The 15491-nt window shown below is 40.4% G+C and overlaps 1 protein-coding gene across 3 annotated transcripts in view; it reads left to right on the top strand.

The window, feature by feature from the left end:
* LOC137009852 (E3 ubiquitin-protein ligase TRIM39-like) overlaps positions 1-13470 on the top strand; it is a 33004-nt gene extending 19534 nt beyond the window's left edge. The window contains exons 9-12 of one of the 3 annotated variants that reach the window (XR_010892968.1): positions 9435-9461; positions 9572-10564; positions 12017-12201; positions 12350-13470. Coding sequence is in view for 2 of the 3 variants with exons in the window: in XM_067372431.1 (XP_067228532.1) it covers positions 9435-9461; positions 9572-10110 (566 nt within the window). In the remaining variant the exon portion in view is untranslated. Of the gene's footprint in view, positions 1-9434; positions 9462-9571; positions 10670-12016; positions 12202-12349 lie in introns of those variants that run through there. The other 2 variants (XM_067372431.1, XM_067372433.1) reach the window with 2 other exon arrangements.
* Positions 13471-15491: the final 2021 nt, after the last annotated feature.

Genomic DNA, 15491 nt, shown 5'->3' with positions numbered 1-15491 from the left:
ATTAGTTCTAAGATATGCTGACAAACACAAAGACGGCTGAGTTGTCTGAGAAGACAGAGTCTCTGCGAGCATCTTTTGGCATACTCTGTATTTCTAGAGAAGCTCACCTGGGAGTCCAGAACTGTGCCAAGATAATTATAATTTTCCACAGTTTCAACATTTTGTCCATTAAGTAAATTATTTAAATATTGTAAAACTCAAATATTTTATCTTGTTTTGTGCAAATAATTAATTCCTTTGTCTTGGCAACTGGCTAGACCAACTAATGCCATGTCATCAGCATAAATAACGGACTTTTTTGAAGACACTAAACCATTTCTATAAAGTAAATATTCAACAGAAGAGTGTCAATTGATTACATGCATGGAGCGTTCTTCGGCAATAATATAAGCCAACTGAAAAACTTCCGGTGAGATGCCATTTGCTGGTGTGTTGAGCATAAATAGTGTAATACTTAGTTTATAATCAGAATATAGTCACTTAAATAGTCAGGCATAGCATTAATTTAGTTATTCAATCATAAGACAACATAAAAAAATAAATAAATAAAGACGTACCTCATTGTTCCTCCTCGGCTAAATTCAATTTGACCATCAGTTTTCACACTTTTATATGAAAAAAAGGGTAAAAATTTAGATATTTATTGTGCACTTTAGATAGATTAAAGGTGTTACAGAGGACGTTTTTGACGACTGAGAAACCAAAGACTGTTGGTGAGTTTTTGAAATGAGCGCATGCGTAAGAACAACCCCTCCCTTCACAGCTCATTTCGAGGGAACGCCTCCCAAAATTTGTGCATGAGTATTGAAACACGAGTGTTTGTTTACCACCAACTACAACGAGATTAAGTTACTGTAAGTCTGAGAATTTTTTTGGGGTGTGAAATGATATGATAATAAACACATAAGACGTAGCTCAGTCGATGCTACTCCCATTTTAACTAGCATGTAGCATTTAGCAAACTGGTCATTGCCTTTCAACTACAGTACAAGAACAACGTCGATATACCTGAATGTTATCCGTCGAGAAGAATTTTCGCGAACTGCGCATCTGTCTTGACACCTTTCTGTTCCTTCATTGCTCTCCAGCGTTGAAATGTTTGTCCAAGAACGACTCTGGTTTGATTACGTTCTTCAGACAATTTCTCCTCTTCTCAGCGACTTCAAAGAAAGTCTTTCTTTTGCATCCTCCTTCGGGTTTCTTACCTGCCATGGTGCAAATTCGAGGATGAAAGCAGGAGCGGCAATGAAAACAAACTGAAGCTAACAACGGAGTTTTATGCGCTATGCGCACGCGGCGCCTGTAGAAAGTTACTGGAGCGTGCACATCTCTCACAAGGAACGTAATGGCAGTGATTGACAAGCCAGAGGGCCAACCGTTTACGCCAGGGATGGACAACTCCGGTCCTGGAGGGCCAGTGTCCTGCAGAGTTTATCTCCATCCCTGATAAAAACTCACTTGCCTATAACTTTCTACTAATCCTAAAGACCTTGATTAGCTGGTTCAGGTGTGTTTGATTAGGGTTGGAGCTAAACTCTGCTGGACACTGGCCCTCCAGGACCGGAGTTGTCCATCCCTGGTTTACGCGATGATCACGTAAATGATTGGCTGATGTTTTTAAGGCCCTACCTCATGCACAGATGATGTATATTGATATTATTCCTTTCAGTGCACCTAATAAATAGTCTTTTATCAGTTAGTAAAGACAGTTTCAAGTAATATTGCAAAAATGTATAAAACAAAACATCCTCTGTAACACCTTTAATTGAATTAAATGTATTTTTACAAGTGTGCTGAAATCATTGATCTTGCGCTGCACTGACTGACAGCTGCTGTGATTACAAAGGGAAAGTGCGGTGCTCGCTTTCTGTGGCATTCAGTCATTCAGTTTGAGAGGGGCGTGGACCTCTCGAGCAGCTCAACAGCTGACGAGGCAGTACTGCTGGTAGAGGATGCGAGCTCATCTGCATCCTCAGATCCAACGGCCAGTGCTCTTCCAGCTGGGCAGGAGATGGCTGAGGAGGATAGAGAGGGTGATTTTGCTGAATCCTCTCAGCCACCCTACACTGTGTATGCAGTTGTTAGAGGTAGTGGAACGCGCTGATGGCAGGTTACAATTGCCATGGCAGCATGTTAGGAGAGAAGCCGTGTGCAATTGGCTTTGCGATCGGTTTCTCTCTGGCCATAGTCCTCCAACCCTGGTCAGCCTTCCATTCCTTCCCGACTTACATTCTGAGGTTGAGAAGGCATGGAAAAGCCTGTACTCAGCGCAAATCCATCGAAGTCAGTGGGCAAATTTCGCTAATGTCAAGGATTATCTATAGGGGTCCCCTTAAAGGACCCCTTTCCTTTGAAGTGGTTTGTTCCAGGCCTTTGTGCGGCCTTGGCAGCTGACGTCAGATTATGGGTATGTGTCGATGCCACCGATTGACAAGATGTTCGCAAACTATTTCATATCGGGGCGGACATCGACACTAAAGGCTCCAACCTTGCCATCTAGACCGCTTAAAGTGACATCACGTCTAAATGGCAGGGCATATGCGGCAGCAGGACAGGCTGGTGCTGCTCTGCACACAATGGCTGTGCTGCAGGCGTACCAAGCAGACCTGCTGAGGGACTTACACCAGGGAGCGGGGCTATCTCCTGAAGCTTAGAGCTGCGCTCCGGGCCACCAAACAGACCGCGGCCTCGGTCGGTCGATCGATGACGGCAATGGTGGCTATGGAGCGCCATCTGTGGCTCAACTTGGCGGACATTCGGGAGAAAGAGAAGTCCTTTCTCCTCAATGCCCCGGTTTCGCTCTCTGAGCTTTTCGGGAACTCTGTTGAGGCGGTGGTTGGAAAGTTTAGAGAGGCGAAGGCGAGCTCTGCAGCTTTTAGGACCTGTATACCACTGAGGTCTGAGTCCTCGCCCAGACAGGTGTGCCCTCTCGTGCACCCCTCCATGGCAGAGTAGGTCGCGGAGGAGGCGAGACTTGAGAAAGAAGAAGGATTTGAGGGGGGTGATTCAACAGAAACGCGGTAAGCGTCGCTGATGGATCTCCTCTCTCTGAGGGTTAAAAACATCTAATCCTCTTCATTCTTCTACAGCCCAGGAAGCTTCCCAATGATTAAATATTTTCTGATGGTCTGCCTTTGCCTTTGATAGGGAGAACCCTTTCAGGCTTTAGGGTGGCAGACTCCACGGTTTTCCATGGTGGTAGGTTGCTGCCCTGTTGCCGCAGGTGGTACTGCGCTCAGGTCTTTTGAAGCTTTTAAAATACTAATGTATTTCTCTAGACCTCGGTTCCCTGTGTAGGAGTTTTTTGGGCCCTGAAGTTTTCCTGTTGGTTGGCTAGAACAGTTTTAGAAGAAGTATACCATTAATTTGGTTTTCTTAAGCGGGTGTGGTAGTTTTGCTTATTGTATGTTCTCTGGTGAGACCACTGCTCTCTTTTTCTATTTACCAGTGAATAAGCTGGCCTTTTCCCACTTGAGAGTGGTTTTTGAGGCTGCTATTCGACTGTAGGCTGGTCTTTTTTAAATATAGGCCACCTTGATTGCCACCTCAGGGTAGGGTAGTTGTCTCCTCTATCCACATTTTGGAGAATTTTATGTGTCAAAGAGATGAGCACTTTTGCTTCAGATAGATTTATGTCCAGCGTTGGCCCACGGGGCCACCTGACATGCTTACCTGGTTTATGCCACTCATTTTAAATGAGCTTAGGATAGCTAAGACTTTTATTGTATTTCTTAACCACCTTTAGCGCTGTTACCTGAGTTTGTTTGCCTCCACTCAGTTGAGAGTTTTGCTTAGAGGCCGCTGCTCTAAGCCAGGTAGATCTGTGTGCTTGGGCTGGTCCCTTACCTGGGCCGCCCTGATAGCTGAATCAGGCTAGTATTAGAGATAGTGAAGGCAGTCTGATGTACATTCCAGCCTCTTATCCCTTGTTCAGTGAGTGTAGGTTCCCTTTTTTATCCCTATTGCTGGCCTCCTCTCATTGAGAGTCGTGTGGCCAAGGCCCAGCCCCCTTCTTGATGACACAGATTGGTGTAGAGGCATAATGATGAAAACATTCCAGGATTTTTCTACTTATAGTGGACTTCAATGGCCTCCAAACGGTTGAAGGTCAAAATTACAGTTTCATTGCAGCTTCAAAGGGCTTTAAACAATACTGGACGAGGAATAAGGGTCTTATCTAGAGAAAAAATCGCTCATTTTCTAAAAAATAAAATAATTATATATGTTTTAACCATAGATGCTCATCTTGAACTAGCTCTCTTCTTCTTCTCTATTAGAATTCTGACAGTGTAGATGCTGCTAAGTGTATTACTGCCCTCCACAGGTCAAAGTTTGAACTAATTGTTATATACTTGCACTAGTATATTGTATATGAGAATTTAGTTTAAACTTTGACCTGTGGAGGGTAGTGATACACTTAGCAGCGTCTACACAGAAGAAGAATAGAACTAGTTCAAGATGAGCATTTATTGTTAAAACGTATATATTAAAAAAAAAAAAAATTGAAAATGAACAATGGTTTCTCTAGATAAGACCCTTATTCCTCGTCTGGTATCATATGAAGCTGCACTGAAACTAATTTTGACCTTAAACCATTTGGAGGCCATTGAAGTCCACTATAAGGAGAAAAATCCTGAAATGTTTTCATCAAAAACCTTAATTTCTATTCGACTGAAAAAAAGAAGGACATGAACATCTTGGATGACATGGGGTGAGTAAATTATCAGGAAATTTTTATTTGAAAGTGAACTAATCCTTTAAGCCTACTGAACTAGCACTCAAGCGTTGGGTTGAGTGTGGGTGGCTTTTTTCTATGAAAAGCCTCTATTCCCCTGGGGCTGAGTATAGATATTATTTCTGTCATGATGGACTCTTTATGTTTGGCCTCCACCCTGTAGATTTTTTTCAGGGTTAGGCAGATGGTACTCCCTTGTAAACAAGGTGTTTTCTGAGTGCTTTGCTTATAGCTCTGTTGTTATCTGCTCTGCACCATTGTGGCTCAAGTCGAGTGGTATTTGACCTTCACTGCAGGCTGGACATTTACTATGCTCCCTTGTAGCTCAGCATTGTCACGTGCTGACACAAGTGTTAATCTGGAGTAGTAGGCCCAGGTGGGCCTCCTCCAGTGCATGTTGGTGTATGTTTGTACTCCGCTTGCTTAACACTCTGAGGTCTGAAGGTATCGCCGGCGATACCACCGTGGTTTTTTCTTATCAGTGTGAAAGAGACTCAAAATACTCCGTCAATGTTGCACATACAATTAAGAGTTATACAACATTTTAATCAGTGGAATATCTTCTTTCATTTGTGTACACTCAGAGTAAAAACAAAATGTTGTGCTCTTTGTAAAATAAAGAAAACTAACATGACGCGTGATTTCTCCTCTCCCTCTGAACGAACTCCAATCTGATAGTTCTTAGAAAATGAACTGTAACTTAGTGAATACTAATGACAGAAAAAATACACTTATGTCTAAAAAAATGTTAAGATGTCAGGTTTTAAATCATGTAAGTCAAATCGAAAACAAACCTTCTGTGTTTATGTAATCTGTATGAAAAGAGAGCCATGTCAGAAGTCTGTGATTCAGCTCATTATCCGCTAATGCGGCCACGCCCACGGAGCGAGCGCTATTCAGACGCAAATTCAGAGGCAATACATGCATTCATCATCTCAATCGTGTATTTATTGTCTTCAAAAGTGTTTTGAATAGCCATATTTAGCGATCTCTTGCCTCTGTTAGTTCCTTGATTGTCACATGATATTCCTCTTCTTTTACTGAGGCATTTGTGGACAAAAGGGGCAGAGCGCCCTCCGGCTGCAAATGAATTAAAAACACAGCATCCAGCGCTCATAATGATGACAATAAATATAGAATAATAAATATTACTCCTCTGTATAGAAAATTGATATGAACATATGAGAATCCATCAATATTTCTCCAAATGTGTATGCTTTTAAGCATATTAAGAAATGATGGTCAATATAAGATTTTAAGAGTCAAAATGTGAAGCTTCAGTCTTAGATCTTTTTAATGATGTATAGTTTGTCAACTGCACATCAACATTTAGGCTCTATAATATAACAAATATAGTAGCCTATATGAAATGCCCTAGAGGTAGGAATGTTCAGATGCTTTGCATCACAGAAATACATTATATTTTAAAGTATATTAAAATAGAAAACCATTATTTGGTTAGAGACTTGAGACTTCTTTTAAAAACATTATAATGGCATTATAATGTGTTCAATCTTTTGACTGGTAGTGTAATTTAACATAGGCCTATACAAAATTTTCTTCATATCATGTGCAATAATACGTGCATGCATGAGATCACAAAAATCATGTTTTTTTTTGTCCTGAGTGGACTTTAATCCTGTTATTAGCATGATCACAGAGGGTTTTTTAACAGCCTACCTGACTGAAAGGCCTCATTAATATGCAAGTCATTTCAGGTCATTATTATTCAATTCTTTTGTCTTCTCAGGTGAGAATCACCCATTATACATGAGGATTCCCGCCTCCTCGCATACTGTGTTTCTTGACCAAAAGTGTCTTAGAAAATTTAAATCTCTCTATTGTTTTATATGAAGGAGTAGGAAGGATAATTTTTACTTCATTCTGAAGCAAAAACTCTAGTCTACAACCTCCAATACCTAGAAGTCTTATGAACACAGATTTAATATACTTTTTTTGGCCTTATTTCAGTGACTTAAGTTTTTTGTTTTTTCAATAACCACGCATAAACGTTATTCCTTCAAAAACACAAACAAGTACATACATGTTCCTCACATATTATTGTAGCCTAGTTTGTGCTGAATACAGTGTAATGACACTTTTTCCATTAATATGTTTATGAACAACTGAAAAAAGCACAAATGTCAGGGCATGTCAAAACTTCTCCAGGGCCCCAAAAATCCTCAGACCCCTGAGGGTTAAAGGGTAAAAAGTCCTTTTACTGAGTACACCGTTCATTGGCGATGTGGTAGATCCCAACCGTTGTTTGAATAGTAAACTATCTCTGCTACTAGACTTACTATGGGGTAGTAGGCTGTGACAGACTTCCTCTCACAGTGAGTTCCCACCATGTTGGGCCCCTAGCAGGCCTCCCTGTTAGCAGCCCTAGTAAATGGGTTTTCTGGTAGCTATTTCTTATGCTGTCAGATAGTATGCCTTAGCAGGCTTCTCTGTGGTCAGCCCTATTAGTGTAAATGTTGTAGCAACAAGACACGCTCCGGGAAGCTGGCCTCAACGGCCCTCCCTGTGAGCGAGTTCCCAGCACTTTGTTATGTGAGAGCTCAGCTAGCAATGTTTTGCTTCTGGAATGAGTAGGCCTTAAGAGGCCTCTCTGTGAGCAAGCTCCCTTTTGTGCCGGTATTTTTAGAATGTTCTAGCCACTTAGAAGTGGACTTGCTTCAGATTGATGAGTCCAGGATGAGTCCCCAGCAGTGTGGGTGTCTGGCATCTGACTGTTGCTGGATTTCAGCTTGTTGGCCTTAGCAGACCTCCCTGTGGGTGGGCCCAAAGTGTAGGCTTTGGACAGCTAGCTAGCTTTTGCTATCAGGCTGCTGGCCTTAGCAGCTAGTTTGGGGCAGCAGGCCTTAACAGGCCTCTATGAGAGCCTGCCACTAATAAGTAGGTGTATGGCAGCTAGCAATGGCCACATTCAGCCAGTGAACATTTGCCTTTGAGATGCGTGGCCTTAGTAAGCCCCTTTGGAGGCAAATTTCCCACAGTATGGTTACTTCTTTGCAAGTCTAGACTCCATACCAGGTGGCTGGCCACAGTAGGCCTCCCTGATGCTGGGTATTGGTCAGCAGGGTCTTGTTATCATGTGGTTGGCCTTTCAGTCTCCCTGAGACTGCATGTTTCTGTGTGTTGCTGGCTTAGCCTGGTTGACCTGATAGGTCGAGCAGGTACTCTCCTCACTCTGAGGGTGGGCTTGAGTACTTAGTTTCCTAAATCTGGTCAGTGGTTGAAGGCTTCCCTCGAAGCCTCCTAGTTAGATCAGCCCTTAGGCTGTAAGCATTCCCCTCGCGAGGGTTCCTTTTTAGAGTGTACAGCCTCCTTAATGCCTTAACATAGGTGCTTTGTAGATCCTAGAATCGAGCAGATATACTCCCCTCGCTTGCAAGGGTCGATAAAATTTTTTTAGGATGCCCATCTCTAAGATCTGGTATGAGTTTGTCAGGCTAGATTACTAGTTCAGCTAGAAGCCAGGTCAGCCTCCTTGGCGGCTTTCGGGATTGACTGCGTTCCCCTGAGAAGTAAGTTGCTGGGGTTCCTTCTAGCCCCCTAGCCACGCTCCCTTAAAGGGACCCCTTTCCTTTGAATTGGTTGGTTCCAGGCCTTCATGTGTAAGATATGGAGAGCGCTTTGAGGCTTGTAGCTCAGGCTTTGACCGCTGGGAGCGCTGTCACTGACAGCTTATTTGTGACCCGTAGGATGAGTGGGTCTGGCATTTAATTTGAATTTGCCAGATTCTGACAGTTGTCACTGCCATGCGTGGCATGCACTCCCCTCAGCATGGCGGCTTTGGTATATCATTCCCCTAGCGCTTTGGATGCAGCGTGAGTTCCTTTCGAAAGGGAACATCTCAGGTTAACCATGTAACCATGGTTCCATGAGAACAGGGAACGAGACGCTGCGTCTCTTAGCCATGCATCGGGGCCAATCTGCTTACAGACCCTTCAGACGATAAGCGGATGACATGTTGTTTGGGCACCCCTTTTATACATGCGGGTCGCATTGTTGGGATGTCATGGGCTGTCACCATATATGATATTGGCGAGACTGGATATGTGTTTCAGACACCGGTTCCTGCAGAGCCGGTTCCCCTAGCGCTTTAGACGCAGCATCTCGTTCCCTGTTCTCAGGGAATCATGGTTAAATGCGTAACCTGAGACGTTTTTCTTTAGATTTTTTGAGTATTTCATACTTCACATTGACAAAATGTTTTTTTAAACCTAGTTATGCTGTAATGTTTAATATTTAGTCAAAAACAAAGTGAAAAACAATTAGTGGAAATGGCTGATATATGCGCAAATAAATGCTACTTTGCCGCCACCTGCTGGTTAAAATGGTAATTATTGTCTTTTTTTATTTTTAAATAAGTGTTTGTTTTTTTTTTCAAATGTTGAATTTCCTACATTTTTAAACATTTGGTTTTACAATGGGGACAATCTCAGAAGGATGAACAAATAATGTTTGTGGTCATCACATTAAAAATAACATTTGAAGTGCTGGGGAAAATGCATGTGCCTGTCAAATTACAGACACAGCATTTTTAAACAGTCCGAATAGCTTCGTCTTTATTGCAATCAATAAAACTGGTTTATTGGCAAATAAACAAACATTCCACTGATGCTGTTAATAGAGAGAAACTGAAATTATTCTTATAAATAATTCATCATTTTATTGTCATCTGTGTTCACAGAGTTGAAGTTTGTGCAGAAGTTTGCAGGTACAGTGAGACTGACACCAATACACTCACAATACTTTTGATTATTATGTGTTTTACACACGTGAAAATGTTTGTTCTGAAGTTGATTGATAATGTCTGATCTCTCTCAGTGGATGTGACTCCGGATCCTGATACAGCACATCCATATCTCATCCTGTCTGATGATGGAAAACAAGTCCGTCTTAGACACATTGAGCGGAATGTCCCAAAAACCCCAAAGAGATTTGATGAGAGTCCTTGTGTTCTGGCAAAGCAGGGATTCAGTTCAGGGAGATTTTACTATGAGGTGCAGGTGAAGGGAAAGACTGGGTGGGAATTAGGCATGGCCAGAGAATCCATTAACAGGAAGGTGAAGATCATACTGGGTTCTGTGAGTGGATACTGGGCTTTGTGGCTGAGGAATGAGAATCAATATTCAGCTTTGGATAATCCTCTTGTCTCTTTATCTCTGAGAGTGAAACCTGAGAAAGTGGGAGTGTTTGTGGATTATGAGGAGGGTCTGGTCTCTTTTTATGACGTGGACTCCAGATCTCATATCTACTCTTTCACTGGTCTGACTTTCACTGAGAAACTCTATCCGTATTTTTGCCCAGGCTTTAATGAACAAGGTAAAAACTCAAAGCCACTGATCATCACACCTGTCAACTGAAACAAACAAAAAACATCAAATCTGAAAAGATTAAATATGGATGTGATGTTTTTAGAATATGTAAATAAAAACCAAAAAAGAATTTGCAAAAACCACAATCAAGTAGATTTTACTTACAAATATAAAGAAAATTAAAATGTGAAACAAGTGCAAAAAAGTACATTCAGGCCATTTTCTCTCTCCTCTCCAGCTGTTAACATTGAATTACTTGTGAAATAAATAAATATGTAAATACACATTGGAGAATGATTTAAGTTCATTATTATTTAGTGTAAATTTAAATCTATTCTTCAAGATAAGCGAGAGCATTAGAAAGCGTCACAATGAAAGAGTTTTTCTCTTTGGTTTGAGCACAATATCGGTGAATCCGTGAACCTAAGTGAGCTGACGGCAGTCCATCGATGCCAGGAGCTTCTGAGAGCCGGAGATGGTGGGAACAAACTTCTCCATCAGTGTAACCATCGCAAGCTTCTCCACATCACTGACAGACAGAAACAAGGACATTCTAAAACGCTTAACGTGGCTTAATGCACTAAGACACTGTTTTTATCCAACCAAACTTACTAAATATCATACTAATAAAGTATACTATGTGAAAAAAAAACATCATATGAGCTCAGAATATGATCTTAACACGTTTAATAATACGTTAAGCATTTTATTATAACGGTTTTCTATGGGAGGAAAAGGCTTAATGTGTTATTAAACGCATTAAGATCATATTCTGGGCTCATCTGATTTTTTGCACATAGTATACTTTATTAGTATGATATTTAGTAAGTTTGGATGGTTAAAATCACTGTCTTTTAGAATGTCCTCAGAAACACAAGATCAACTCTCTGGAAGATTTTCACTCTAAATATCATATTTAATGTAGTACAAATATGCAATGTGCTCAGATTGGTTAGCAGGCCCAGTGTATTGTGATTTGCTTAAGCGTCCAGAAATGCCATGCCTCTTACCATTAGTTTTTACATGTGCTTCAGTGGAAATGTAAATAATGGCATCTATATTTATTATATATATATTATGAAGAGGGTAAAGCAGAACCTCTGCAATCACGGCTTTTAAAGGACGTTTATTTATTTGTGTCAAAGTGTTTAGATATGCTGTCACTGCTGTTTGTTAGCTTTCAATATACGGTTTTATCCTGATTAAAGCTTTACTGTAGCCGAATACATGACTGAGTAGTTGCATTTTTGTAAAGGTACCGCTTAATTTATAGCATGAACAACTGTTTGTCTATGAACATAGAAGTTTGTTGGTGTTTGTTGGAGAAGTATGCACTAGAATTTAGCTAACTGGCTAGAGAAGCAAAAACGCTTTAGTCTTTGTTTACGTCCATGATGCAACCAAAAATAGCAACATAACTATAAGTTTAAAAGACATGTACAAACAATAAAAGCCTTTGTGTAAATCCAGCATTGAACTCGTGTCGATTCTGGAAGCTGTCTTCAGCACTGCATCCAGTGTAGAAAATATCACAGATTATTATAATGGGTTCTATTATCTTTTGACACGTCAAATTGCGCCGCTCGCGTCCGGTGTGCACAATTCTTCCACTTCCATTATGCTGCGCGACATGGCCTCGCCCACTTTGTTGCGTGTTCCCGGGAGTGTGTTTTGCAGGGTTTATGATGTCACCAACCCGGGAAGAATCTCGGGCATTAAAAGGCATTAAACTGCCATAACTTTAAAAGACAATATCTCCGTTTGCATTGAACTTTCAGAGCTGTAACTTTGCAGATACTGTTTATGCTCAAGCAGCAACATTACATACTAACTACTAATAATGAAATCACAATGAACCACCCCTTTAAGACATTAAGATCCAACTTTGAAAAGGACCATAATACAAACTAAAACATTAATTTCTCTGCATGCATGTTTCCTAACTTTGCAACAGATGGGCAGGGCATTGCCATTAGACTGTCCAAGCAGGTAGCCAGCTCCAACAAGAGACTGAGACAGGCAATAAAAGAATACAACAGCATTCAGTGGCCACCGCAGATGAGCATCTTCCCTGCAACAATTGATTTTCAGGAAGCATGTGATCCCTCTTGGCATGTCTACTTCTGCTTTGATGACACTGTAAGTATAGTTACCTAACCCTAGTAACCACACAGCAGTCACTCTAGTAACAATCTGACAACCGCTTACTAACCACAACTACCTGCCCATCATTTTAGAAACCACCTGGTAACATGATATAGCACTTTTTATTTTTTTTGTCTTCTAGATTGAAGAAGATAATGTTTTGAGGAGTCTAAAAAGGCCAGGGATTGATGCCTTACATATGAAGACATGAGCAGCTGAGGAAAAGCACATGCTTTATCAGGAAATGAGAACTATATGCTGAACACCTCCATCAGCAGCATGCCATTCTGTGCTCTGCCATCAAAGACACAGATCAGCCTGGAGCAAAAGCTGCTCTCATCCAACGTCTCCATCAGCTGGAAAGAAAACGACATCAAGCCACTGTGATGTTTCACCCACATGTACCAGACATTGTTCCTGCAGACAACCCCTACTTGTTTCAGGCCCTCCCCATGTCAAGCATACAGACACTGGTATACAATGATGATGGTGATAATGATGACAGTGAGGATGATAATGAGGATGACAATGATAACTAGGACTGTAAGCACTGGTATGACAGGACAGGGCCTGTATTTACAAAGATTCTCTGATTAGAAGTCCCAACTGTCCTAAAATCTGCAGACTGTATATTCAAACCTGTTTTTAGGCTGAGGTGCACAACAAGCACTTCATAAACTTTTGAATCCAAAGAAATTATCCTGATCTCTGTTAACAGTCCAGTGTTGTCTGATATCATTATATTATATGAAAAAAGAATGATGTCTTAAAGTGTAAATACAAAGTGGTAAATGTATATGTTGCTGCAGATCATAGAAACCTTTCATGGTGTAGGAATATGATTACTGCCTGCCTTGTGCAGATGTGTTGTTTTACTAGGTCTGATCTATTTTAAAACTTAGGTACTATATTTAAGCACATATATTGCCACTAGTCTGTGTGAGTACAAAATTGTTTTTACCATATTGTGATATTACTTATTTACTGTAATGTACAAATGTGGTCAGTGTTTGAGAGCTGTGTTGTTTTTGTGAGCTCACCAAACCAAATCCCCTTCGACTGAGTTGAAATGACAATAAAGAATTGAATCTTGAATCTTCTGAAACAACTATAAGTGTGTAAAAATAAAAGGGAACATGCAGGTGTATTGACATTGTCACAGCACTTATTCACAGCACACTTGAAGTCAATGAAAAGTAATTTACTTAATAATGACAATGATTTTACACTCATAATCCATAATGTACCACATACAGTAGGTTCTTACATAACCGTTATTGGCTTGAAATGCTCCAGAGCCAGGGGCCTCATTTATAAAGCGTACGTACGTATAGATTTGATCTTTGGTCTTTGACGTGGAAAAGTGCTTAGAGCCACGTCGTTGACTGCTTTCGTTTTATTTTCACATTCTTCGTTCAGTGATTGTATATTACATTTAGTTGTATCTTTAGTTCGTTGCTATGGTGGTTGCTATTGACGCTGCTATAGCTGAAACCACGTAGCTTGCATGACGTACTTCCGCCCGAAACTATTTTATTAACAGACACTTTTTAAATGATAAATTCAACATTTGTCAACAATTTGATAACAATATGATATGTTCATTTTAAGGTTATCACTTTTAACAATTTCTCCTTCGATTCTGAGAAATATTTTTTTGTAGCAGAAGGTTGCGGAAGTGCATTCTGTTGTGGGCGGGGTTTGCGAGTTCTCATGTTTAGCTAAAATATCTTAAATAAACCAACATATTTACATTTTCTTAACGTAGATAATTTAGATACAGTGTAATTAATTGTGGCGAGGGGGGCGTGGTTCAGCGAGGTCTGCAACCGGAGAGAATAGCGGGAGACGCTTGGTAAGTGAGTGAGTTGAATGCAAATCACGAACACCTGTTTCTCGTTCTAGTGATTGGCGCGAAGACAGGTTAAAACGCTGTGAGAAGCAGGAGTGTGTGAGAGAGAGGGGAACTGCTGACTGAGGCACAGCGCGTTGCATGGAGTGAAGCTCTTGTGGATTGTGTCTACCGAGTCTTGGAGTGAAGCCCTTTGTGGATTATTTGTGTTGCTGTCGTTGTGCGTTGCACAGTCTTTCTGTTGAACTTTGTTCTCAATAAAAGCTCAGTCAGCAGTTGTTCGCCGTCCCCGACCGCTTCCTTCCCACACACGAACTTTAACACTACTACATTAATAGTTTGGCTGAACTAGATATTTGATATATCCAATAGATATATCTTTTTAAAACCCTAATTTGCAAACCAGAAAAACTACAACTGTAGTGCTGATTTGTATCAAGCTGTATTACATAGTTATAGGGAATTGTAGTTTTTAAAACATTAGTGTTTTTCTTAGAATTGGAGGTTGTAAATAGTGAGTTGAGAGTACAGTGATGACTTTAGGGGGACTGTAAACATCTATGTAATCAGATTTCAAATGTCTAATTTTTAAATGGGTTAAAATTAATTTTAACCATACTTGTTCTCAAATATACAGTGACCCAAGTTGTTGACTATATTCACATGATAACTGAGGACAAGAGCTCTCTATAACAGTTGGTCCCATGTCTGTAGCCCCTTTTATTGCTTAATTATAAGCCTTCAAACATGTACCAAGTTGATGTTTCAAAGGTCAGTATTTCAAAACAGGAGCCATGTAGAATCTTCATTCTTATTTTTGTTACTCTCCTTTCTAACGATGTATTTGGTTTAGCTCTACAACAAAGTTTTAATTTTCTCATTTCACGTACACAAGCCATCTCGGGTGTAGTTTTAGAGAGCACTTTGAAGGCTCAATAGGCATAGCCTATATAAAATTATGCTTTTTATTTGTTTGTTTGTTTCTGACTGTGTAAACAGATTTACGACCCCGGAACATGAGGAAGACCTGGTCCACACACACACACACACACACTGCATTTCTGTTTAGGACACACATGGTTTATATACATAGGCTATCTATTTATGTTAATGCTGCTATGATGGTTAAAAAACATACCATTAATGAATAAGACCATCGTCTACATAGTTATTTCCTCTTGTAGGCTACTTGTAGACTATTATTAGGGCTATTGGAAGTCAAAATCAAGAGTAGGCTACATTATACATGGGCCATTCCACCCAATGGGTGACATTTGCTTGTTTTATCTCATCAAAATTAAGCAAATTTTTCTAATACTATCCATATTTAACTATTCAAAATGTGTATTGGTCAATCTCAAGCAACTTTATATAAGTTTTTACAAGCTTTCAAAGCAGAAGATGTATGCATGTTTTCTCAGTCCTGTTACCA

The sequence above is a fragment of the Chanodichthys erythropterus genome, chromosome 20 (genome assembly GCF_024489055.1).
Source record: "Chanodichthys erythropterus isolate Z2021 chromosome 20, ASM2448905v1, whole genome shotgun sequence".
Taxonomy (NCBI): domain Eukaryota; kingdom Metazoa; phylum Chordata; class Actinopteri; order Cypriniformes; family Xenocyprididae; genus Chanodichthys; species Chanodichthys erythropterus.
The sequence above is the reverse complement of the archived record's forward strand: the minus strand, read 5'-3'. Positions and strand labels throughout refer to the sequence as shown.